The 25,059-nt window shown below is 38.7% G+C and overlaps 3 protein-coding genes across 5 annotated transcripts; 1 reads left to right on the top strand and 2 right to left on the bottom strand.

Annotated features, from left to right (window-relative positions):
• Positions 1–3,305: 3,305 nt before the first annotated feature.
• Positions 3,306–8,729, bottom strand: LOC149932738 (uncharacterized). The gene has a single exon (XM_090157174.1). The coding sequence runs from the start codon at positions 8,727–8,729 to the stop codon at positions 3,306–3,308; it is 5,424 nt and encodes a 1,807-aa protein (XP_090013300.1).
• Positions 8,730–18,661: 9,932 nt separating this feature from the next.
• LOC149932737 (histone deacetylase 8-like) lies at positions 18,662–21,150 on the top strand. The gene is made up of 10 exons (XM_090155847.1): positions 18,662–18,861; positions 18,923–19,118; positions 19,185–19,326; positions 19,386–19,498; positions 19,570–19,647; positions 19,707–19,815; positions 19,883–20,055; positions 20,625–20,719; positions 20,775–20,880; positions 20,941–21,150. The coding sequence occupies exons 1-10, from the start codon at positions 18,784–18,786 to the stop codon at positions 20,970–20,972; spliced, it is 1,122 nt and encodes a 373-aa protein (XP_090011973.1). The 5' UTR covers positions 18,662–18,783; the 3' UTR covers positions 20,973–21,150.
• Positions 21,151–21,399: 249 nt separating this feature from the next.
• Positions 21,400–23,467, bottom strand: akirin. Of its 3 annotated transcripts, none has more exons than XM_090155851.1 (6): positions 23,312–23,467; positions 23,189–23,242; positions 22,843–23,054; positions 22,504–22,776; positions 22,372–22,443; positions 21,400–22,308 (listed from the first exon to the last, which is right to left on the bottom strand). In XM_090155851.1, exons 3-6 carry the CDS (start codon positions 23,018–23,020, stop codon positions 22,298–22,300), a joined length of 534 nt encoding a protein of 177 aa, XP_090011977.1. In that variant the 5' UTR covers positions 23,021–23,054; positions 23,189–23,242; positions 23,312–23,467; the 3' UTR covers positions 21,400–22,297. The 3 variants fall into 3 exon arrangements, with proteins under 3 accessions (XP_090011977.1, XP_090011975.1, XP_090011976.1); XM_090155849.1 differs by having other exon boundaries at positions 23,121–23,242; positions 23,312–23,451; XM_090155850.1 differs by having other exon boundaries at positions 23,189–23,465.
• Between the last annotated feature and the right edge of the window lie 1,592 nt (positions 23,468–25,059).

Genomic DNA, 25,059 nt, shown 5'->3' with positions numbered 1-25,059 from the left:
CTCGTCAATGGGGAACCCTCCTGAATGTCAGCAAAACCTAACCGTTTCATAATCTTTATTAGTGCCAGTAAAGACGAAACGCTAAACGGCTGATCCTCGTTTCTAGCTTATGTTGAGGGTTGCCTAGACCTAAGGAAGACGACACGAAAAAGATAAACTGACAAAGCAAACGGAAATGGAGACTTAAGAAGCCCATTAGATCTGAACCACAAAATAAAAGGCTTTTCCAATGAAATTTGTACACAACCGTGCGTTAGCGTGTTTAAAGGGGCTCCAAAGTTCGGTGGCAAAATGTGTGTTAAGTCAGTAAAGTGCGAAATTTACGGTTGACTCTGCCCGCCTCTGCCAAGGCCGAGTGAGGGGTTGGGCGGAATGAAAAGCATGCTCAATTTTCTTTTTTTTGCCACCGAACTTTGGAGCCCCTTTAAAGGCTAGCTGCGTTCTCCTTGTGTTTGTTGCTCCTGGCTGAAAAGGAGGTTTTTGTCGCCTGATAGCCAGAATTTATCTGCTGAAAAGGCCACAGGCGGTCATTTTGGAAAAACGTTTTTACTCCGACTCAACTTTTCGCCACCACAGAATCGGAGTAAAATGACATCATAGGCTTTTATCGACTCGAGGGCGTGCTCTCTATCTTCCATAACAATGTCTAGTGACATAGAAAAAGAAACATTTACACGTGACCTCCCGTATTTTATAGAAACACCCGCCTATTGTCAACAAAACAAATTGTGTATCTCAACTAGATTCTAAACATAATCAATCAAAATACGATTTCGCGTTAGTCTTCTAATAACAAAAAACGTCTGGTGAGGCATACTACTCGTTTACCAACACAATTATAAGCCCCGAGCGTAGGGCCAATAAATAAAAACCTACCAAACAAAGTACTTTATTAAATGACATTTTTACTACTGTAATTAAACATCTTAATCATATTCGTTTTCATTTTAAATGAACCAAGATTTTGGAAGTATAAATATAAAGGCATAGCAAGAAACAATCCAAATTGCAAATGGATCGCTACGCGTTGTATTTGTTCCCAATTTTTCTCGAAATATATAGAATGAAACACGATGGCTCAACGGATATTTCGAGATTATACCTCAATGTATTTCGGCTGGGTTGCCGGTTTCCTGGTGGAAGTCACCTTCCTTTGCTTCGTCACAGTGGCGTAGACAAGGCGGGGGTTTCCGGGTTAGCATTCACATACTTCGATCCCTCCCCTTGACGAATTTCTTGCTACGCCACTGCTTCGTCGTAACTTTCCTGATCAATTTCCTAATGATCTGGATCGCGGTGAATGTTTCCGATTCCGTGGACCGAGCTCAAGTCAAGATCCAGGAGAAAGTCCGAGAATTGCAACAAAATTGTTTGGCTGTCACGGGCAAAACTACCAATACGCACTTTATCATGTTACAAACATCTATACGAACCGAAAACAGCGAGGTTACAAGAGCCGGACCCCGACTCTCCGGTAAAGCCACCAGTTATTGCACACTCTAACCCATTTAGGGCCACGTGCTCTGGTCAGTTATGACTCTCCTTACAGCTCCAAATAAGCCGATGATGTCCTCTAAGAATCTTTTCGTTGGGTTCATACCCGTATCTCATACTGCTCTCAAGAGAGTCTATTTTGTAAAAGCGTCGATAGCGGCTATAAGGAATGTATTGCCTCTGGTGCTCCTCACGGATGGTCCTAAATGATCCATATGGACCGTGTAGAAAGGTATCCCTATTTTGTCGGTGGAATAAAGCAATCCAGGCTTCTTTCCTGCTGGCTTCTTGTGGAATTAACATTACATACACTCTTAGAAAAATTCGTCCATTATTGTATAAAACATGATCCAAATTGTTGTCACTCATACGGTACGTATTTTTGTCCAAAATTGCACAAAAACCATATGTGCAACGTTGGACTTAATGTGGATATTGCACATTATTACGGGATATATTGGTAGTTAATTTGTCCATTATTGTACAATATAGCATCGAATATATTTTAATTTATGGACTCAAATTGTCGAAAATTGGGAGGTGATTCGTCCGATATTGGAGTTTAATTCGTGTAATATTAACTATTTATTTGTCCAATTTTGAAAGTTTTTATGTTCAAAATTGGGAGGTGATTTGTCTGATATTGGATTTTAATTCGTGTAATATATGCTATTGTTTTGTCTAATTTTGAAAGTTTTTTGGTCCTGTTCGATAGTGAACACTAAACCCATCAACATCAATTTCTAAATTGTATGATTTTGGAGCTGAAACTATTCGATATTGAGCAATAACTTAAATAATAACGAATGAACAAATGTTTAATATTAGCGGTTCAATAGATTTATTTCTTTAGGTAGTACCGTCTGTAGAATTTTAATTAGCGGGATCCTACCAGACCGCGGAGAGCTTTTGTTTCTAGCTCGCTATAGACTGACTATATAGTTTTAAAGTTTATTGGGAACTCTAAAGCTCTCACACACCATACTATAATTACGCTACGCTTTCGTACTATACTAAAATGATTACGATTTTCTATATTAAAAAATGATATTACTTTATTTAAAGAAAAATACGATGGCTGGTTTCTTTCAGCCCTATTTTAAGGTTGGGACTTTTTGTGTGTCCTCTACAAGTTTTGCAAGCTATCTCATTTATTTCGCTAGAAATCTAGCCTTTATACGCAAAAATTTGAACGGGAGGGAATTAGTGGTCAGGTGACCCATAATCCCAACCGTCGTTTCGAAGTACCTTGAAAGGCAGCAGCGTCGAAGTGGCACCACGACTCTTTACTCCCGCTGTGTTTTCCGAAGCTTCCTTTCTACACAATACATCCATTAGTTTCCTCGAATCTCGAGGAGTGGGGTTTTTACACAAAAATAACAAGAAATATATACAATACAGAGTGGGAATTCCGTCCGAAATTTGGTTTACATTTTATCCTTTTATATATTTTTTTGGTTACACTTAATTTTATTTATACTAAATTTAATTTTAACTTATCTTAAATCATAAACTTAAATCTTATAAATAATCTATATTTTCTACACTCCCCCCGTGAATACTGAGTTAAATGGTACGAGGTATTCACTTATATTTGAGGATCTTGAATTTCTAGATTAAACAGTAGTTTCACTGGTCTGTGCACTATCGTCCCGTTTGACGTTTTTACGTTATATGCCCGAATCCTTTTATCGCGACCAAAAATCGGATCTATTATTAATCCGATTTTCCAAGTGTGTTTGGGCAGTTTGTCTTCACGTATGAGGACAACGTCTCCCTTTTTAAATTCAATTTCTTTGTTCACGCATTGACTATGGTGCGCGGAACGTAATTGCAACAGATATTCCGTTTGCCACCGTTTCCAAAATTTGTCCATGAGAGTGTCTGTATTTCCATCTTTTGGTGGCTTCTTGGCGCGTTGTGATTGCATTTGGCTCGCATTTGAAATTAGAGGGCGGCAAGGCGTTTATTCTTTTTCCAATGAGGAAATGCGCGGGAGAAAGCGGTATCGGTTCTTTGGCCTCGTTGTAGACGTACGTTATCGGGCGAGAATTGATAATCGCTTCAGTTTCTGCTAACGCGGTTGTCATTTCGGAATAATTTAAGTTTGATTTTCCTAAAATTTTCTTTAGGATAGTTTTGGCCGATCTCACCAGTCTTTCCCAGAACCCCCCAGTCCATGCCGCGCGTTCAACAATGTATTTCCACTTAATACCTTTACTTCCAAAAAGTTCCTCTACTCTTTCATTGTTTATACATTTGTATATCAATTGTAAATCTAAATCTGCTCTTTTAAAAGTTTTCGCATTATCAGAGTAGATAACGCTCGGGGTCCCTCGTCTAGCGATTATTCTACGGAAAGCCAAAATAAATTCATCCGTGGACAGGGACGAGACTAGTTCTAGATGGATGGCGCGTGTGGTTGCGCAAGTATACAAACAAATGTATGCCTTGATCAGCAGGTTTTTTTCATTGGATTTTAGGTAAAGTGGTCCCGCGAAATCTATACCAACAATTAAAAAGGGCATTGACTCTTCTATTCTTTCGCGGGGTAGGGGCGCTGTGGTCATTTCTCCGGCCTTAGCCGCTAATCTTTTACATTTTAAGCAACTCTGAATAATTTTCTTTGTTAGTTGTCTAACGGACAAAATCCAATAACGTTCCCTTAAATGGGTGATTGTATCATTTACTCCACTATGATGTATCTCTTCGTGGGCTTTAATGGTCAATAATCTTGTGAATCTGCTTGATTTTGAAAGGATAATTGGGTGTTTTCTAGCGTAACTTAGTTCGCTTTCTTCTAATCTACCTCCTACACGCATTAAGCCAATTTTATCCAAAAAGGGACTAAGCGTAAATAATTTGGAATTTTCTTTTAATTGTTTATTTTCCTTCAATTTGCTCATTTCGTAACTAAATTCTGATCTCTGAGTATTTCTAATCCACATTTGTTCTATTCCTTCTAGCTCTTCCGCTGATATTACCTTTGAATCAGAAATTTTATTTCTTCTAGCTTTCTTGGTAAACCTAATTACGAATGCGGTAATTCTAAATACCTTTTCGATTGAACTATACCGATTTAAGTCGATTAATTTATGTATGCCTAATTCTTCTTGGTAGCTAATTGTCAGGATTGTTTTCCTTTCCTGCAGATCTAAATTGCTAGGTATTTCTAGAGTGGCTCGCGCGTTTGGCCAATTTTCCTTTTCTTCCTTTAACCAGGGGGCGCCTTCCCACCACATTTTACTATTGAGCAACTCCCTCGCCGTGATTCCCCTGGTAGGTAAATCGGCGGGGTTTTGAATCCCAGGGCAATGAGCCCACCCGTTTACGTTTGATAGCTTTCTAATTTCTAGGGTTCTATTCGCTACAAATGGCTTCCATAACCTTTCTACGCCTCTAATCCAATACAACGCGACTGTAGAATCAGTCCACATGTAAATATTATCTATTTTCTGTTTAAAAATACCTTTAATATTATTGACTATCCTAGCTCCTAAGAGACACCCCATAAGTTCTAGTTTGGGAACTGATAATTCTGTTGGATTTTCAGTGTCTTTTAAAGGGGCAATTTTTGATTTTGAGGTTATCAGTGTCACACCTACTTTCTGATTCGAATCTACGTATCTAATGTAAACTGCCGTCGCGTAGGCCCTTGTACTAGCATCACAGAAGCAGTGTATTTCTCTTACAACTATTTCACCATCGGTTTCGTGAAGATAATATCGGGGGAGACTTAGGTTATTTAGTTCCTTTAAATCGCCGCAAAAATTTTCGAAATCTAATTTTAATTCGTTATTCAAATTTTTATCCCAATCCGACTTAATTCTCCATAATTCTTGGAACAATAGTTTCCCCCTTACTGTAAATGGCGTTAATATCCCTATAGGGTCGAAAATCTGAGCTATGATACTAAGTACCGATCTTTTTGTTTTTGGAATTTTCTCCGCAGTTTCGATTAGTTTTGAAAAGTTGAATGAAAAGCTATCGGATGTAGTATTCCACTCCATCCCTAATATTTTAATTTTACTTCCCTGATCTAACACTGGGAATAAGCTCGTTTTACCCGAGTTTTCATAATTTTTCCACATTTCTCTTAAATGAGGTGAATTGGTTTCCCATTTTCTAAGCTTCATTTGGGCCTTTAACATTAATTCGGAGCACCCCTTGGATAACTCAAACGCGCTCTCTACGGTATCTTCCCCACTCGAAAGGTCATCCACGTATAGTGATTCGTTTATCACTTCCTTAACCCTTGGGTTTTCTACATCACTACGTTCTAAATGAAGTTTCACCGTCGCGGACAATAAAAAGGGGGAAGAATTAACACCGAAAGGTACCCTCGCAAATCTATAGGTTTTAAATTCATTTTCTTTAATTTGGCCTTGGTCTTCAACTACCCACAAAAATCGAACGCTATCTCTATCCTCTTCGGCTATTCCTACCATCAAAAAGGCTTTTTCAATGTCACTAACAAACGCAATTTTATGTTGTCTGAATTTAAGTAAGAGTAATAAGAGGTCTGGGTTTAAATTAGGGCCCTCCTCTAAACAGTCGTTTAAAGAGGGGCACCCCTTTACCTTTGACGAAGCGTCATTGACAATTCGAAGTTTTGTTGTGGAATGTTCCCCTCGGACAGGATGCTGGGGCATATAATAGACCCCCTCCTTGCTAATTTCTATTTCGTGGGGAGGAACCTCTTCTACTATACCTAGCTCTATTTGTTCGTCGATGACGGCCTTGTACTCCATGTAAAGAGACACATCTCGCGAAAATCTATTTACTAACCCCTTTATTCTACGTACAGCCACGGATTTGTTGTCTGGCAACACTGATTTTTCGGCTTTCCACGGGAATTTAACATGATAGCGCCCTTCCCTGAATTCTGTTGTTTCTTTAAATTTTTGTATGATTTTTTGTTCGCTATTATTTAAGGGGTCTTGCTCGCTATTGATACCCAAACTTTCAAGTTCAAAATAATGTTTAAGGGTGCGATCTACGTTCCTTTGTTCTACACTAATTTTCATAACTGTTGTTAGATAATTTCCTACATGTAAGGTTTGTTCCCTTCTATTGGTTGGGCCTAAAATCACCCACCCAAACAGCGTTTCTTGAGCTACAACCCTTGAATTGAATCTTTCGAATTTTGTATTCGCAATTTGCCAGAAATAGTCCCCGCCAATTAATACACTAATTTGGGACGGGCCTAGAGGGGGTTCTCTCGGATCGTCCGCTAAGGACAAACCTTTTCTATCCATAAATGTTTCCATTTCCGGGCAATCTAAGGTTTCAGTTGGGTTGCAAATAAATGGAACTACTACCGCTACTAATTCCATACTTTTAGTTGGGTTTTTCTTATTTTGTAAAGTTAACCTGACGCTTTTTCGAATCGCCCTTTTCGGCGTTTTTTCCATAAACGACCCTACGTTAAAACTTTCTTCCCCCAATACTGGTAATTTTAAAATTTGGGCTATTTCCTCGGTGACGAACGTTCCTTGACTACCTCCATCTAGTACCATTCTAATTGGTAATCTATTTCTTGATTGTATTGGGTTCAGGGCTATTGCTTTTGCCGTTTGTAAAACTACAGTTTTAATTAAATGTTTTTCCGTGGTTTGCACCGAAGCTACTACCGCGCTATCACTACTACTATTACTATTGTTTTGTTTTTCATATTCTATATTTGCTTGATTTTTATCGCAAACGGCCACATTATGACCCCTTCTACATATCCTACAATTTCTGAAATTTGAGTTACATTGTCTAGCTGAATGCCCCAACTTTAAACAGATAAAACAACGATTGCTATTTTTGATAAGGTCTCTTTTCTTTTCTAAACTTAAGTTTGAGCAATTTGAAGTTCTATGGGTATTACCCTTGCAAAATATACAAAAAACGTTTTCCTCATTTTTTTGGATTTGGGTATTTAATGCGGAGGAAGTAAATCTATCTTGGTGGGTTTTAGGCCTCACTGGATTGTTAGGTTTCGCATTTGATTTTTCCGATTTTGGGCCTGCACCTAATAGCCTAGACATTTCGCTACTCTCTACCTGATGACGCAAAAACTTAACTATCTCGTCCGCGTCCCACTCTTGTTGGTGATTTCTATTTTGGCAAAGTTGCGTTCGCATTTCATTTGGTAAACAACTAAGGAGTGTGGAACAGAGGAGGGAACCCTTTCCGGAAGTATTGGCGCCTAATAATTTTAAACTACGAACATTTATCTCTACTACGTCTAAAAGATTACGAAGGGCTTTTAAATCGTCTTTGCTTTCTATCGGTTTTAATTCTCTAAGGTTATTCATGTGAGTTTGCATTATCGTTATGGTATGGCCAAATCTACCTTTTAAAATCGATACCGCTTCGTCGTAACAATTTTCCGATTCGTACAAATTTTCTACCGCCTTTGCCGCTTTACCCTCTAAATACGAGACCAAATAATGGAATTTGTTTACCTTTTCCATGTTCGTGTCACCTATCAACGAGCGAAATCTGTTCCAAAACGAGGTCCATTTGACGGGGTCTCCGTTGAATTTCGGTAGAGTGAGTTCGGGGAGTTTGACCCGGATTCCCGTTGAGGACTGCGACGCTCCGGCGTTGATGCTATTCATTGGTGCCGCTCCTTGGGTCCCGCTGGCCGAAGGGTCTCCTCCGGACGATACGGTGTTCCCGTTGACCGGCACGATGACCGTGGTATCTAGCGACGGCGCTCTCCCGCTCAGCTCTTTCATCCTACGGCGAGCGTTGATTTTGGCGTTGGTGATGTTGTCCAAGTAATCTTCGGTTTCTACTGCCTCCCTTTCTATATCCGCTTCATCTTGTAGAAGGCTCATAACGTGATTATCAGCCTTGGCTAGATTCTCTTCTTTTGTTTGAAGAACCAGGACTGCGTTTTCTAGTTGATCATACGTCGTTGTCGCTCTCGCAGTTTCGTCGAGCAGATCCGTGATGACTTTAATTTGTTTGTCGACTGACTTCCTGGTTCCATTTCTTGACGCTTTAGCCTTTTTAATCTCGATTTCTATGGCGCTCGGTGTTGAATTGATTGGCGTTATGAGATTCGGAACTGGCGATGAAAGTTGAGCGGCCAACTGCTGTTGAGCCGCTATTTGCTGAGCTGCCAATTGTTGAGCTTGCTGTTGGGCGGCTAATTGTTGAGATTGCAATCTTGTTTTTGCACTATCCTTATCCACAGTATTCATTTTCTTCGACGGGTCCGACGATCCGTCTTCCATTTAAACGATTGTTTAAATTCTCTCCGTTTATAGTTTCTAAAGTTCACTTACGAAAGTTTATGATGCGCGATAATGATCTAAAGTCCCGGGTTTCGGCACCATGTAGAATTTTAATTAGCGGGATCCTACCAGACCGCGGAGAGCTTTTCTTTCTAGCTCGCTATAGACTGACTATATAGTTTTAAAGTTTATTGGGAACTCTAAAGCTCTCACACACCATACTATAATTACGCTACGCTTTCGTACTATACTAAAATGATTACGATTTTCTATATTAAAAAATGATATTACTTTATTTAAAGAAAAATACGATGGCTGGTTTCTTTCAGCCCTATTTTAAGGTTGGGACTTTTTGTGTGTCCTCTACAAGTTTTGCAAGCTATCTCATTTATTTCGCTAGAAATCTAGCCTTTATACGCAAAAATTTGAACGGGAGGGAATTAGTGGTCAGGTGACCCATAATCCCAACCGTCGTTTCGAAGTACCTTGAAAGGCAGCAGCGTCGAAGTGGCACCACGACTCTTTACTCCCGCTGTGTTTTCCGAAGCTTCCTTTCTACACAATACATCCATTAGTTTCCTCGAATCTCGAGGAGTGGGGTTTTTACACAAAAATAACAAGAAATATATACAATACAGAGTGGGAATTCCGTCCGAAATTTGGTTTACATTTTATCCTTTTATATATTTTTTTGGTTACACTTAATTTTATTTATACTAAATTTAATTTTAACTTATCTTAAATCATAAACTTAAATCTTATAAATAATCTATATTTTCTACACCGTCCAATACTTAGTTAGAGCGCCTTATTTCCTTATTTTGATTTCAAGTTACGCTATTAAATTAAATGTTCACTACAGGGTCTTAAACTAGTGTTACAATTATGTTTCAAGGTATAATAGTTCTTTTTATAAAATAACCTTGGCCATCTTGTTGAAATGTTGCCTCCCTGCTTCAGCTGTGGATCCGTTTTCTCTCCCACTAAAGAGTTAATGAACTCATTCTTAGGCATTGGCTGAACTATTCCTGGGCAACATTTCAACAAGTTGGGCAAGCGTAAAGACATTTTATAAAATCAACTATTGAAAGAATAAGTGAAGTAATAATTTTATTTATAATTATAACTGGTTAACAATGTGTTCCATTGAGTTCGATAATTTAGAGGCATTGAGTTGGGAATAAATAGAGGTACAACTAAATCTGGCTGGCGCAGGACCAATTTCGTTCAATAAGGAGACTTTATCAACTTTATCGTTCTACCGTGGCGGCATCTGTGGTGGCAACTATATTTCAGTGGAATTGTTTCGCGAATCTGATGTGAAATTGAAATGTATGATTACTCGTAACAAACAAATCTTTGAAGTTGTTTAAAAATAATTTTATTCTGTCAACACGATCCTTTTTAACTCAAGTTACGGTGAGTTAGCTAATAATTGTTTATTTTTAGCCATATAACTTTACAAAATATAGATGGCGCTACCGCCTAATTATAAAGATGAATTTACATATATCCAAGCATACACCCACACCCACATACACCCATACACGCATACATAAAAGGACAAACTAGCTTCAAGATATAGAGTAACCCATTCGCATAGAGTGGAAAGCCCTATGGAAGCGCATGAAACATCCATTCTAAAGGGGCAACTTGTTTTCGAGGCGTGAATAAATATAGTCCGAAGAGCGATGAGTATAAACTTACTTTTTTATCTACATATTGTACATTACCTTTAGGCTAACTTGTTTTTTTTCACGCCTCGGAATCAAGACGTTGCATACGAACAGTGTTAACAAGTTTCGCTGATGCTTCCACTCTATGTGAATGGTTTACTCTAGGCTTCAAGACTTATAGTTATAGATACGGAAGTTTATATTTTTAGAAAGTAATAATTTAAAATGAATTTTAAAAAACATACGATAAAATGTTTGAAAATCCCATCGATTCTATAATAGATGGCGCTATTTAAAGGACCAATATTCACTCTATTTTAAGTCTTATGTAAAAACTACATAACGAAATCGCTCTGTAAAGATATCAAGAAAAAGGTAATGAACGTTTCGACCTATTAATTTTGAAATATTTAAACGATTATGTTTTGAAGAGTGTTAAAAATTAACATTATACTAAATATATTGAAACCTAATTAAGATATGGAGACAATTTTAAAAAAAATAGCCAACGTTATCAATCGTAATTTCGAGATTTTCAAAATAATAGATGGCGCATAAAACCTAAAATTTAATTTCAGTTAATGTTTGTCAAGTTATATTTAAATTACGATACTTTATATTTACAACTTTTAAAAATCATGTTATCGTATGTTTAATTAGCTTCAATTTTAATTATATTTTGAGGAATTCCATAAAACTGAACCCGTGGAATTAAACCAAATAGAAACTATATTATATTTGTAAATTTTAAACAATTTGGGTCAAAACCCCATTTATATTAGCAAACCAAAGACTATAGTAGCTATGGCTTCAAAGAATGGCGTGTTCTGCGGAGAAAAGGTTGCCCAAGCATCAGCGCCATCAAAAAGTCGCGGAAGGAGTTTTTCGTTAAAAAAACCGCTCCCGACGCCGCGCCGGTAGGATGGTCTCAAAGACTATATCAGCTATAGCTATATTAACCCATTTCAAGTTCTAGAAACCAAAGATAGATGGCAGAGAAGTGCAACTCTTTTAGTTCCTGCCGCGAATACTACGTGGCGCTAGGTGTTAAATTGTCAACCTTTCAACGACACAGAGAAACTGTAAAACACCTTCCATGCGGTCCCTATACTTTCTCCTCTAAAAAACAGTTGTCTTGAGAAATCAGAGTATCAGACAATACATTTCGAGCGTAGGGGTAATGACGGGGGTTAACTCTCAGCCGCGTATATTGGACGCTTCTGAAAACGATTGAACACAATTTTACCCAAAATCGTGTAGAGATAAAACTTTGGATTACTGGTTCCCAAATTGAACAAATTTGTACATATCGTCCTACGGTGGCACACTGTGTGCAATTTTGGACTTGGTTTGGAACCTTTTTTCTAAGAGTGTACATGTTGACCTGTAACGGCGTTAATAACGGTAGGGACGATTAAACCAATAGTTTTTCAATATCTTGACGCATGTTTTATCTGTTCCTACGTGGCCTATGTCATCGTGATTATTTTTCACTATGCGCCACCCAGAGGTGGACCGTTAAATTTGGGCGCCCTGGACTAAAACAGTTTTACGGACTATCAGATGCACTTTGCAGCGTAAATGGAAAATAAAATTTTGCTTAAATTTTAATTGAACGGGACTCTGGACTGCAGCCCCTCAAGAACATGCCTAAATCCGCCCCTGGCTATACCTCGCTTTACTACCCATAGTAGCTTTTCTTCGTTGTCTTTCACGTTGGTTTTCTTGAAACGCTACCGTTCTGAAGGGCGTATTCCTCTTTGACTCTTTTGTCGTCCTTTGTCATCGGCTATCCAGACTTTTATAATTGACTGTCGTTAATCACTACAACCAAAAGCGACATAAGACCCAAAAGTGTGTCAGTACGGTATAATGTTTAATGAGAGCTTGTCGCGAAGTAAAACGAGGGAGTGGGAGAAGGGGTTGAAAATACGTCATCAAAATTTGAAATTCCCTCCACTTCAGCGCCGCCAAGTGAGGCGTTTTAGAACGTATGTCTACGGGAGAATAAATGGAAGAGATAAAATCGCGGCAAACCATAGACTAAATAAACAGTTGCTTGTACTATTCCAACTAGTAGGTTATGTAGTCTATTGTGAGACTAGCTCTCAGTAGATATTTTAACGGACGCAAAGGTAGAGTTGACACACTTTTGGGTCTTATGTCGCTTTTGCTACAACACTTACCTTACTCTTAACGAAACGTGCAACGTAGATGATCAAAGGGAATTAAGAGTCGAAAATAGATCTATTAACGCCAACGAAAAGGAAAGATCTACGAGCAAGATGAGTCAATCTGCAGCCGAAGATCAACTCAGCGGATTATTCAACGTCAATTAAGGTGACGATCAAAACGAGTAAACGGCGAGGGCGGAGGTTATTTCCTCAACCGTTTTTGAAGAAGCAATCCAAAAAGCAGTGGCAGCCGCAGTTAAGGCAACGATGGAAGCCGCATTAAGGATGCAAAGCCAAAATAATCAAGGGGTTAATCAACCAGCCCCTCTAAACGCAAGAAACGTAGAGCATCACCATTGGGGAGGTCAAAGTCAGATACTACCCGATTTTGATCCAGATTCAGCGCCGCATTAAACGAGTCGAATGTGGTGAAGAAGGTCAGCGATGCTTTGGCAGCTTACGGATGGTTAAACGAGTAACGGTGAGCAACGCATTACCGCGTCTCATGGGATCAGCTGGAAGGGTTAGACACGGTAGTTCACACCTGGCCAGAATGGGGTATCCTATTGGAAAGATGGTTTCCGCCGCCTAAAAGTACCCAAGCAATGTAGCGCGACATGGAGTCAGGAAGCCAGGTGAAAGTGTGGTGAGTTACTACCACGATAAGGTAGCTAAGGCTAGAATGCGTGGCTTACCCGAAGAGGCCATGATTGAGTACATAATCACTGGGCTCAATAACCATGCACTAATCACCGCTCTTAGAGTGAGAGAATTCACGTCGCCTCCCGAGTTACTTGTTTGCACCAAACAACTAGAAGAAAGACTACTAGCACGTTCCACTGGTAAGACCCCAGAGCGCTCTAAAAATGGTATCTCACGTCACAGATCTTCCCCCCCCCCTTTTTTTTGGAGCGCCACTGATATATTTTCCAGTGAAACACGCTTCGAAATTTTAATCCTATAATCCACCTTATTGTGAAGATAAAATGGCGGTACTACAAGACAAGGCTTAACTACTTACCTCGTTATCATCATAAATCATAATCACATCATTTACATAATTATTAATTTTGGGTCTAGTTATGTTTGGTGCATAATATTCTAATGCTATAGCTTCCAATTCTTCATCAGAGCTGTTAGAAGCAGTTTATTAATTACTCAGACCATTTTATTTATTCAAAATTTCGGGGGTCACTGGTCACCATGGCCAGTTTAATAATTCGAAATAATATCAAATAATAGGAGTTGACCAGTTTATTAATTCAAGGTTTCCATCAATTTTTATTTCCCTGTATCCCGACTCCGCCGCAGCTGCACGTCGAGGCTTTATGCAGAGTCACTCATGAATCTCGGCGAAACCAGCTCTCGATTTCCCAGTGGAACTTAAAATCAAAAATCGAGTGATCTCGGAGCGCCCGAGATCAGCCAGTGGAACGCGCTATATGAATGACTCCTGACGTCCCAGACGCTCAACGAAAGAAGTTGTTTCCAGATCAATCGAAAGACAATCTCAATAAATGATCAACAAATGGAAAGTCACTGAGATCAACGGATACGAACAAGACCTTTAATGGAAGAAAATCAAAACCTCGTTACGACGAGAAGGGTGAGCCGTTATGCTGTAATTGTTCTAGTTATGGGCATATCGCGAAAGACTGTCCATAACCGCCACGAAAACCAAGATGTGAGAAATGTCAAAAAGTCGGTCACACAACGAAAGACTGTACTGAAAAGCAGACGACACATACTGGTGGAACGAAAACCACTCTTAAGGACGCTTTACACGTAGAAACGGAAGAAGAGAAACAAGACGATAATCAAAAGTATTTTAAAAATGCCTTGATCAATGGGCAATCGATTAGATCATACATCGATTTGGGAATTAAATGCGTTATTATTAGAAAAAGCGATGCTCAACGCGTGAAATTAGAAAACAAACCAGTAGACGACGGAATTGCGATTGTAGACTACGGCGTTGGAAAAACTAAACCTAAAGGCATTACCCAAGCGACAATCGAGGGTAGATCAGGTGAAGGCCACATTCGATATATTTCTAGTTGCAGATCACGTTCAAAGCATCCCGCTATTAATTGGGCAACCACTGGCAGAGGAGCCGCAAGTCACAGTCGTCAAACGTCAAAATACCCTCAGGCTATTCGATGAAAGTTACAGCGCAGAGCAAGAAGACGAATGTCTGAAAAACTTGCAGATTCCAGATTTGCCAGAGCAAGCAGCCACTTTATGGGCAAAAGAGGCAAGGGTATTACCGTCAAATTAGGTAGGCCTTATAGATCTACTGGCTAACGAACCCGGAGGTAACGAAGCAGAGATATACATCGAAGGTCAGTTACGAATGGTCCCCGGAAAAGAGTACTGCATACCTAGAGGCATATACGCCGTCAACAAAGAAGAGCAAACTAATGAGCCAATACTCAATGTCTCCGGGAGGTGAAAAATTCAAAGAAAAAGAAATCAGTGACGATGCCGAAGTAATGCGCGTAGAGTCATTGAAGTTACTACCCTTTGACCGAGGGGCTGACCACTATCTGTAATCGGTGTACACGACCGTAGCTTTGAATGTACTAAAGTGATTACGCAATCGATTACAGATTTACTCGCTGTAAGTGGCCTTTGTCATTGACGAAATAAACGAGAAGTTAAGGAACGACTATGGAGACTCGTCAACGAGTACAGGGACTGTTTCGCCGAGACTTTATCAGAACTTGGTAAAACAAATCTAGCAACGTTCGAGATAGAATTGACGTCAAAGGAACCGGTAACTTACCGACCGTACAGACTTTCACACGCAGAGAGAGAAAGTGTCCGAGATAAAATCGCCGAGCTCTTGAACGCGGGAATAAAGCGGACTCCAACTCCCCATATGCAAGCCTGATTTTCATTGTTAAAAATAAAACTGGCGAAGAACGTTTGTGTGGGACTTCTGGGCGATTTACGAATCGCATAGACATACATGGACGACGTCCTGATTCCATCCGGAACCGTAGACGAAGGTCTAACACACTTGTAGGAGGTTTTCGAAGTTTTCCGCAAAGCGAAGATAACACTTGAACTCAAAAAGTGCTTTTTCCTTGAAAGCAAGATAGACTACCTAGGTTTCGAGATAAGCGCCGAAGGAATCCGGCAAGAATGTTCTTGGAACTCACCAGCTATTTCAGTCGTTTCGTTAAAGGATTCGCCACGGAAGCCGAGCCACTCTCGAAGCTGCTGAGGTAAGACGAAGAATGGGCGTGGTCAGACGAACAAACCAGATCATTCAACGCCCTCGATGACTTAGGCCTAAGGTGGTGCCTTGGGTATTAGCCTAGCTGATTATTATCATTATTATTGTTATTATTCTTCTAGTGGTTTCGCTCCAAATGATTCGTTGCCACGAAACGTCGTCGGGATGGACCAAGATTTGGCGATACATTTTAGCAATGTCTGCTGTCATCACGATTGGCCATGAACGGAATCGCAGGAGTAGATTAATGAGATCGCCTTGTAATTTCGGTCCTACCAACAGCGTGTCGTTGAGGGATTGTCCAGTCGTAGTTTTTGCTGACGCACCGAAAACTACGTGCAGCTTGGTAATTGTACTCGAGTTCTTGATCACAGCAAGGTGCGGTAAATAATATGCTGTCTCAGATTCCTGCTTCTCAGTTACGAGTTTTATGTGACCCATCTTGACGTATTCGTCCATGAAGGTACGATACTGACTGTAGGGGTCAGGATTAATTTGAAGACGCCACTCAAGATACAGAAATCTTCTGATTGCGGCGCTTCGTGAGTTCCCAAGTTTCTTCGGATCTGTTTTAAAAGGTAGACGAACGATGAATCTTCCTGTATTAGTTCGGCTGTGGGTTTCTTCAAAAATCTGTTTTTCGTCGGTCGTTAGTAATCTGTTCAAAGGAACTTCTTCCACCTCCCAGAACTTTGCTAGTTGATCGTCAAGAGTACAGGTATGTATCTGGATCGAGTTCATCTTGATGTAATGAGCCTATAATAGCCCAGCCAAAACTTGTTTTGAAAGCAACGGGTAGCCGTCGTTTTCCTCGTCCTTTTCCGTCTTCTACTATGTTAAAATAAACGTCAGCGCCTAGGATAACGTCGACTGGACTAGACATATAGAACATGGAAACTGCTAACTTCAACCCTTTAACGTGTGATAGTTGGCTTGGGTTGAATGACTGACTTGGGAGATTCTCCGTGACCTTGGTTAGAATTAGGGCTTCTACTGAAAGAATGTCGTTTGCGTCCGTCTTGATGTATAACTTGACGCTTCCTCGTGAAGTTCCGATGCCAGTGGCTCCTATGCCTCCGATGGACATTGTACAACGAGTACGTTTTAGTCGTAATCTTCTTAAGCCCTGTTCGCTGATAAACGTAGCTTGCGACGCTGAATCTAATAACGCTCGTAGTGGTTGAAAGTGACCAATCTCGTCCTTGGTTTGAATTACGATGGTAGGCAGTACAACTTGTGCTTCTCCACTCTTGGTTGTTGATAAAAATGGTAACTCCCGAGAGACATGAGTGTATACCCTTGGAATGTCGCTCTTCTCTTCTTGCATCGGACGATGAAGTAAACTATTGTGTTTTGATTTGCATAGTTTACACGAACCCCATTTACAATCCGTACTCTGGTGATCGGACCGTAGACAATTGAAGCATAATTAAGGAGTGTTTTTTCACCATGACCCAACGATCTTTGATGGTTGCCTTCGTGAATGTTGGACACTTGTAAATTGGATGATCTTCATTGCATATACTACATTTTCTGTTCACCGCTCTATGATGTGACGTCACGTGTCTTTTCGGATAGAATGATTTTTTGACCTTGACAAGTTGGATGATGATTGCGACGCTGCCAACGCTCGTGCTCGCTGTTCTAGGAACGTGGACAGTTCTTCGTACCCGTCAATGACAACTCCCACTGGCGTCGTGATTCGAAATCCAACTTTTCCTTGACTATGTGGATTAATACTAGCGTCCCAGTGGTCAATCGGTTCTTGTAGTACTTTCAATGATCGGATATATTCAGAGGTTGTATCAATCAACCGCCTTAGAGCCGATGATGATTCTTCCTTCACAGATAGCTGATTGAACAATCGTTTGACGTGTGCTTCGATGATTTCTCTCGAGTTATGATATCGATTCTTTAAAATGTCTGGCAGCTGCAGTGATTGAATGAAGAGTGCTGCATCGCCGTACCAAGGCCGTACGTAGCATTCTGGAGGTAATGCAATTTTTGGGCTCCTGCCAATAACGTATTGTTAAGCACCGTGGCCACAAACAAGTCGTGAAGCGGGAACCACTCTATGTAGTTGAGTCATAGAATTGACTGCCGTTATAACATTTCTAGTCTGGTCATGAGGGCATTGTACTCCGCGTCATGAAGGTCGGATTCATCTGTCTTGCATTTGTGTATAATTAGTTCTTGAACCGTATCTAACTCTGCAGTGAGTTTCTGGACTTTGTTGAGAAAAAAAGTCACATCGGTGTCAGTCAGCGTTGTGGGTTCAAGTTTCGTTACCGATAGTAGAACGCTGTTATCAATACGTGTGATTTGGCTCTTGATATTTTTACGATTGTTGAGTACTGCATCCATACTGGTGGACAATGCTGATGATATCAAATGCTGATGAGAACTTCAAGTATCTCACGAAAGAATTGCCGGTTTGACGAGATTGAGTCGTAGCTTCAATCGATGCGACGATCCGGCTCGACGGACTAAAATGATCGTGGACTTGAAGAATGAATAGTTCAACTAACGTAACTTTTAAAAGAGTTGAATAAAAATCAACAAATATTGAGCGAGAATGATTACAGAGGCAGACTAACACACAACTATTACTGTTAACCTCGACAAGTTTTTATGGTAAGAGGAAACCGAAGAGCTCAAGGGAAAATCCACTTTATACAATTCCGTTTCCCTTCTATATAGCTGATGACGCATTTTTCGTCACGGAGTCGGAAGTGACGTAATTTACGTCATATCCCTTGAACAAGCTTTCATTAAAAATGCTTTTAAGGCATACTTATGAGTGATTATGTTACATATGATGGTAGAAATGAATACTACTTTCGTGCTATAGGCTTTTCCTCAAACTCACATTATCCAAACCGAACATGCGCCTTTTTGCATTCCTCGGAATGAAAGATTAGCAAACGTGCTTATAGTTTTGTTATATAGCTCTTTTTTTTATAATGAATTCTACTATTGCATATGTTACAACAAAAAAATTGGTGAATGCTCTGAGCAAGATATCAAAATATACTGAAAGGGTAATTTAATATTATATTTATTGCTTCACTAAACACTAGTGTAATCCAAAACTTCTATCAGACATTATTAGTTGACGAATTAATTAAAGCCTACGGATTATTATCTAAACTACTCATTGTTGAGCCACAAACCGCAACAGAGGATGAAATCCGTTCGTTTCATTCGGAAGAATATGTCAACTTCCTTAAGAAAACGGAAAATGAAGAAGAAGAAGGCTGCGAAGACTTATTAGAGTTTGGAGATGAATTTGGACTTGGTAAAATCATTTACTTTTTGTAAAAAGATAACTTCATGTTAAATTATTTACATTTGGTTTTTATAGGGTATGATTGTCCTATATTTCCAAACATGTTCAGCACCATCTGCGAACTGGCTGGAGCCACTTTATGCGCTGCAAAGATGCTTGCGCAAAATAAATGTAAAATAGCCATAAACTGGGCAGGAGGATGGCATCATACCAAAAGGTAAGAAAAATTAAATTACACATTCCAATTTATAATTTTAATAAGGTAATAAATTCTAGAGATGAAGCCGCCGGTTTTTGCTATGTCAATGACATCGTTTTGGGTATTTTGGAAATGAGGAAACAATTTGACAAAGTTTTATACCTCGACTTTGATTTACATCATGCTGATGGTTAAATTTTACTGATTATGATATTTAAAAATCACATTTGGTTTCACTCTTTTCCTTCCTGAATGTTTAAGGCGTTGAAGAAGCATTTGCTCATACTGCTAAAGTGTTTTGTTTTTCCATACATAAATATGCGGATGGCTTTTACCCAGGTATTAAAAGCTCATTCATTAATCTAAAATTGCAATGAAAGTAATGAGATTTACTTTAGGAACTGGTGAAATAAAATCAGTTGGTTTTGGGCAGGGTAAATACTACACTATAAATGTTCCTTTAAAAGATGGTATTCAAGATGATCAGTATTGTGATTTAGCTTGCAAGTAAAAATTAATAAACTTTACGTGTTTATTAAATTAAATTTAAAGAATTAATTATCCTTTGATATAGTTTACTAAATGCCACCTTCGCAACTTATAAACCCGACTGTATAGTCTGCCAATTTGGGGCTGATGGACTTCATGGAGACCCTATGAAAAGCTTTAACTTGAGTTTACGCAGTTACAGTACCTGCTTAAAAACTGTTTTGCAATGGAATAAGCCCACTTTAATCTTGGGAGGAGGTATTTATTATGTTACCATTGTTTATTAACAAATTAAATGATAGGGCTGTGCGATTAGTGGTTTTAGGCAATCGAGTCGGATATTGAGTATCAAATTTTTTTTCATCGAGTATTCGAGTCTAGCCTAGTAATTGAGTACTTGATAAAGGGGAAACTTTCTCTTATTCGAGTCAAGTAACTATAAAAAACCGTTGAGTAATATTTTTAACGAGTTGGGTTATCCAGTACTTGATTAAGAGCTGGTTTTATTCAAGTAATTATGAAATTAAATTTAAAAGGATTATTAAGTAACTTTAATTGCTGAAAAATATTCCTTTATTTTAAATGAACCACAGTTTCCACAACTTGGTAGGTACTGTTTATTTCCCCCCCAAAAAGTTGTAAAAACCCTTCTTTGAGCTTTGAAGCAACGAGGATAGAAAAAACAAATACTCAACGAGTTTAGAGAGCAGCTTATTCGAGTAATCGGGTACCCAAATATGCAATTTTTTGGTACTCTTAATTCGAAAGTCCGAGTACGCTATGATGTTAGAGTACTCGCACAGCCCTATTAAATGATTATTATCTAGGTGGATATAACCCTGCAAACGTTGCACGATGTTGGACTTACTTAACATCCATAATATGCGGGGAAGATTTAAGTAATGAGATACCAGATCATAAAGTAATAATGTTACGTTTCTATCAGAGTTTATATTTAATTGGCAATATTTTTTAAGTTCTGGTTAGCGTATGGTCCAGACTATGAATTGCACTTAACTACTAGCAAAAGAATTGATCTCAATAAACCAGAATACCTCAGCAATATTTATAGCACCATTATGGGTAAATTAATGTAGGATTTATTTATCTGTAAAAACTGAATCTTATTTTAAATAAAAACAGGTTACATTGAAAAAATTGAAGAGGAAGGCTAAGTTTGGCCTTTTGAACAATACTTTAAGCGCAAAAAAGCAAGCTTGCCTTAAAATGCAAAATTACGTCCACATAGCCTCGGCATTGCTATTTGTTAACAAGTGCCCATATATAAATTTTTATCCAATTTTTTATCATTTTGTTAATGATGCTTTTATCGCAAATAAATGTTATTACCACAATTAACGACTATATTATTACGCCAAATTCAATACAGCAAGTTTTGATATTATGCCTAATTTATTAGTCTAATGAAAGACTTACCCGATATCCATTTGAAAGGTGCACTTTCACCATTGAGCTACTTAAATTTAGCAAGCATATAGAATTTTAGAACCATGATTCAACACCCATTAACCTTTCGCATTATAGTAATCTGCCTTAGGCTATCTTCTGATTAATAAAAATAATGTTTAATTCACAATCAAACTTTTATATCAAATAAGCAAACCTTTCATTACAGTACCAAAAAACACTTAAAATTGTATCCATACTACCCGAAACATTTTTGTTTTATCCTCGTTATATTATACAGTGTACGTTGTGGTCACTCAATTTTTAGCATTATCTTTTTTAAATAGAAACGCGGCTCTACTTCAGACTCGATTCGATTCAAAGTTTCAAGCACTTGCTGCTAAGGCAAAAACAATTACACTTGCACACACTTGTCTCGCGAGGAATTTTGAAAACTCCAGCATTTTGCATAAGAGTTAACCTGAGCACCTCAGAGTTGGACCACGTTTAACCAGCCAAGGTTTTTGTTTTATTTCACTTCAATCATTTGGCAAAAAAAGGTTTGACTAAATATGGTAGTTCAACAGCAGTTCGATAAAAATAACAATAATAATAAAGAGTACTTTGGAAGGTTGGGTCATTCTTTGTTTTACCAAATAAAGAGAAGGGAGAATTTATAAATATTTCATCTTTTTAGCTCGGAAAGAAACTAAAAATGATTCCTGCTCGAATCACACGCATTTTACATGTTTAAAAATGCGCGTAGGGGGAAGAAGGAACAATTTTTAGGGTTTGCTTAAAAATTAAGTGTCAATGTAATGTCCTTTTGAGGTATCCTTAATTAAAATAAAGTAACATGAGGTGGGATTACTGCATAAAATTTTTTAACTGTTTAAAATCCAAAATGAAACTGTCATACGTGAATATTATATTTTTGCCTAGAATGTATTTTTTTTTAACTATTCAGTTCTCAAAGAAAATTTAGAGGAAATCACGGAAAATGCTCTCTTCTATATAACTGTGGCACATTATGTATAGTTTTAATGTAAGACAACAATTGCCTGAGATGGGCACTTAAGGGAAATAGGAAGGCTTAGGACAAATCTGTATGAAATAATACAAAGAAATTAGTACGGATTCAAAATTAAAGTGATAAAAAATACTCACAGCTGGGTGTGCCAATTTCGAAACGTTTTTGAATTTGGTCATACGTGAATTTCACAAAAGTATCGTATTGTTCTGTAAAAATTTTAACATCTTTAAAATTTACCCAAGTCATTAACGATGAAGATTTTTTACCTGCCAATTTAGAAGTTAAGACTTGGTCATATTCCTCGCGTATTTGATGTTCTCTCTCTTTCATCATTCTATCGCAAATAAGACCAACTTGTCGAAATGTGAAAAGTGGCTGTTCTCGACGCGATGGAGATTGATTTCCTCCATTAGAACAACCAGCTGAAGGAGATGGAGGAGAGCTAGAATCTGGACTCGTGCTATCAGTATTTGTATATTGAAGTTGGCGCCGACGTTGCAGACGTTTCATTTCTTCTCTAATATTTTCAGCAATTTGCTCTATAAAATCAATTGATGAAGAAAAAACTACACTTTCGCCAAATGCCAAAAATATTCCTGATATACCAGAGTTTAGCTTGGGATTAACTTCTCCAAAAGGAGAAGTTTCTTGAAGTTTACAAGGGCTATTTGTAGTGCTAGGAGTCATAACAACAGGCACGCATCTTCTTCTTTTAGAAGGCCGCCCACCTGGACTATGCAAGGGATCAAAATCATAAGTTCTCTTGAGCGTGGCACATGCCATAGTCCAAGTCAATTAGTGAGGTAACAATGGAAATCTACAAATATAATTTAACAAAAAAATTATCACTCAATAAAATTTTTATAATTATTTAGTGACATACTGAGGTTACTCGGTTTAATTATATCGTTAAATTTTTTGTTAATACAAAAAGGCGTCTTTAAACTTTACCAAGTCAGGCTGACTTGAGTTGTAAATCCTTATGGGGCTTTTTATCACCTAAGCCTTTGATAGTATTATTTGAAAACACACAATGAATGTAAAATTTCTTAAAGATATTTACATGAAACATACAATTGATTAGTCGAGGGCGCAGCTTTAAAAATAGAATTAAGTTTTTATTTAAAAAAAAGTTCTTTAGGAAATTCAAAAAGCATGGTAATTATCCTAAAGATGCCGTTTCTTAAACGAAATATGGCCGAATGGCCATTATATATTTTTCGCTAGCTTATTATGCAAATACGCAGCGTTGCCAAATTTTTATGCGTGAGGACTGAGGACCATAGGAGTATAAGATTTCTATGCTGAGGACACTCTGTCTGGTGAGAAGTGCTGGGAATTCTCTGTACTCTGAAGAGCGAAAAGTCGAAAACCTTTCAAGTTTCCTTTTGGAACATAGTTAGGGCCGTATCTCGGCAAAAGAAAATACGCTTTAAAGAAGAAGTGGGAAGAAAAGCGGAAAAATCAGCTAATTGGTTTTTTTCAGTTGAAATATTCGTACGACATTCAGTAATTCGCCTATCAAAGATTTCTTAATACCGGGACTGTGGGTTAAATTTCACACACGATACTTTTTCTAACACTCTTCGGCCTATGTGAAAAACGTATTTGGAATTGGATTCCTAATAGGAAATTTTCCTATGTTCGAAAGTCGAGATTCCCATTGCAGGCCAATGGTAAATTTATCACGAATTCCCACACCCCTATTTAGCCCCGCCCTAACGAAAACCAATGGAAAACATACCATAATTTTCAGCAGATATGAAAATTCCCACAAAATCAACGTTTATGAAAAAAAAAATGCCTTATCCCCACAGACTGAACCAAAAATGGACCCTAATAAATTTCCCACAATCTGGCAACGCTGTAGAAAATTCCTTTCTTTACCCATTTAGTTGCCCCCCTGTTCATCCGGCGGAGTTTAGGCTTCGGTATTTATTCGTAACCTCGGAGGAAACCATAGAAATCTCATAGGTAACTAGAATGCTGCCGTGTAACTGGCAAATGGGCCAAACGCCGATGCAGACGATAGCCAGATCTCATCCAATCAGAGCTCAAAGAGTGGTTCTTCCACGAATTTAATGTCACCAGAGAGAATGACGTCACCTATCTCCCGCTATAGTAGCGGAACCAAGGAGGATTATTATCCTCCTTGGCGGAACCACTCTACGGCCTCTCATTGGCTGAAGGTTCAAGGCGAACTGGCGTCAAGCTCGGCCGTAGGCGGCAGCATTCTAGTTACCTATGAGATTTCTATGGAGGAAACAGAAACAGAGAATGGCATTAAAGAGAGGGGGACTCAACAAAGACGTGCCCAGCAACTATCGCAAAAAAATAGTTAATTGGAGATAAGACTAAAGCCCAGGCCAGGACTTTAAAAGAAAATCCTTTAATGTTTGATTAGTTTTTCGTTACTACAAATAACAAATTGTAATTTACAATTCTGACCGTGCACGGCGCGTTATTCACGACGGAAACGAGTATAGGTGGCGTAACGGCGCTGGCTTCTCCGAGGTTGCGCCCATAGAAATAGAAATGAGACTAGATACCACTGCCGCGCTTTTCGCCAATCCCAAAGGAAACGGGCAAGCTAGAAGGCTTCCATTAGGGTGGAATCGGGTTATTCGCGCCATCTGATAAGCGCTTAAAACATTGTCGCCAAAGTTTCGGCGGAAATTTTGAAGGCGGCCAACCACTGCGCAGGGACGGTACTTTTGGGTTTGCGTTCTGTCTTTAAGCATAATCGCGGAAAATTAAAAATGGTAATAAATGGCGGTTTTTTGCACTATAAAAAACGATTTCGGAAAGAAATAAAATGCTCA

This window comes from Leiobunum rupestre, chromosome 8, assembly GCF_980474605.1.
Source record: "Leiobunum rupestre chromosome 8, qqLeiRupe1.1.hap1, whole genome shotgun sequence".
Lineage (NCBI taxonomy): Eukaryota > Metazoa > Arthropoda > Arachnida > Opiliones > Sclerosomatidae > Leiobunum > Leiobunum rupestre.
The sequence above is the reverse complement of the archived record's forward strand: the minus strand, read 5'-3'. Positions and strand labels throughout refer to the sequence as shown.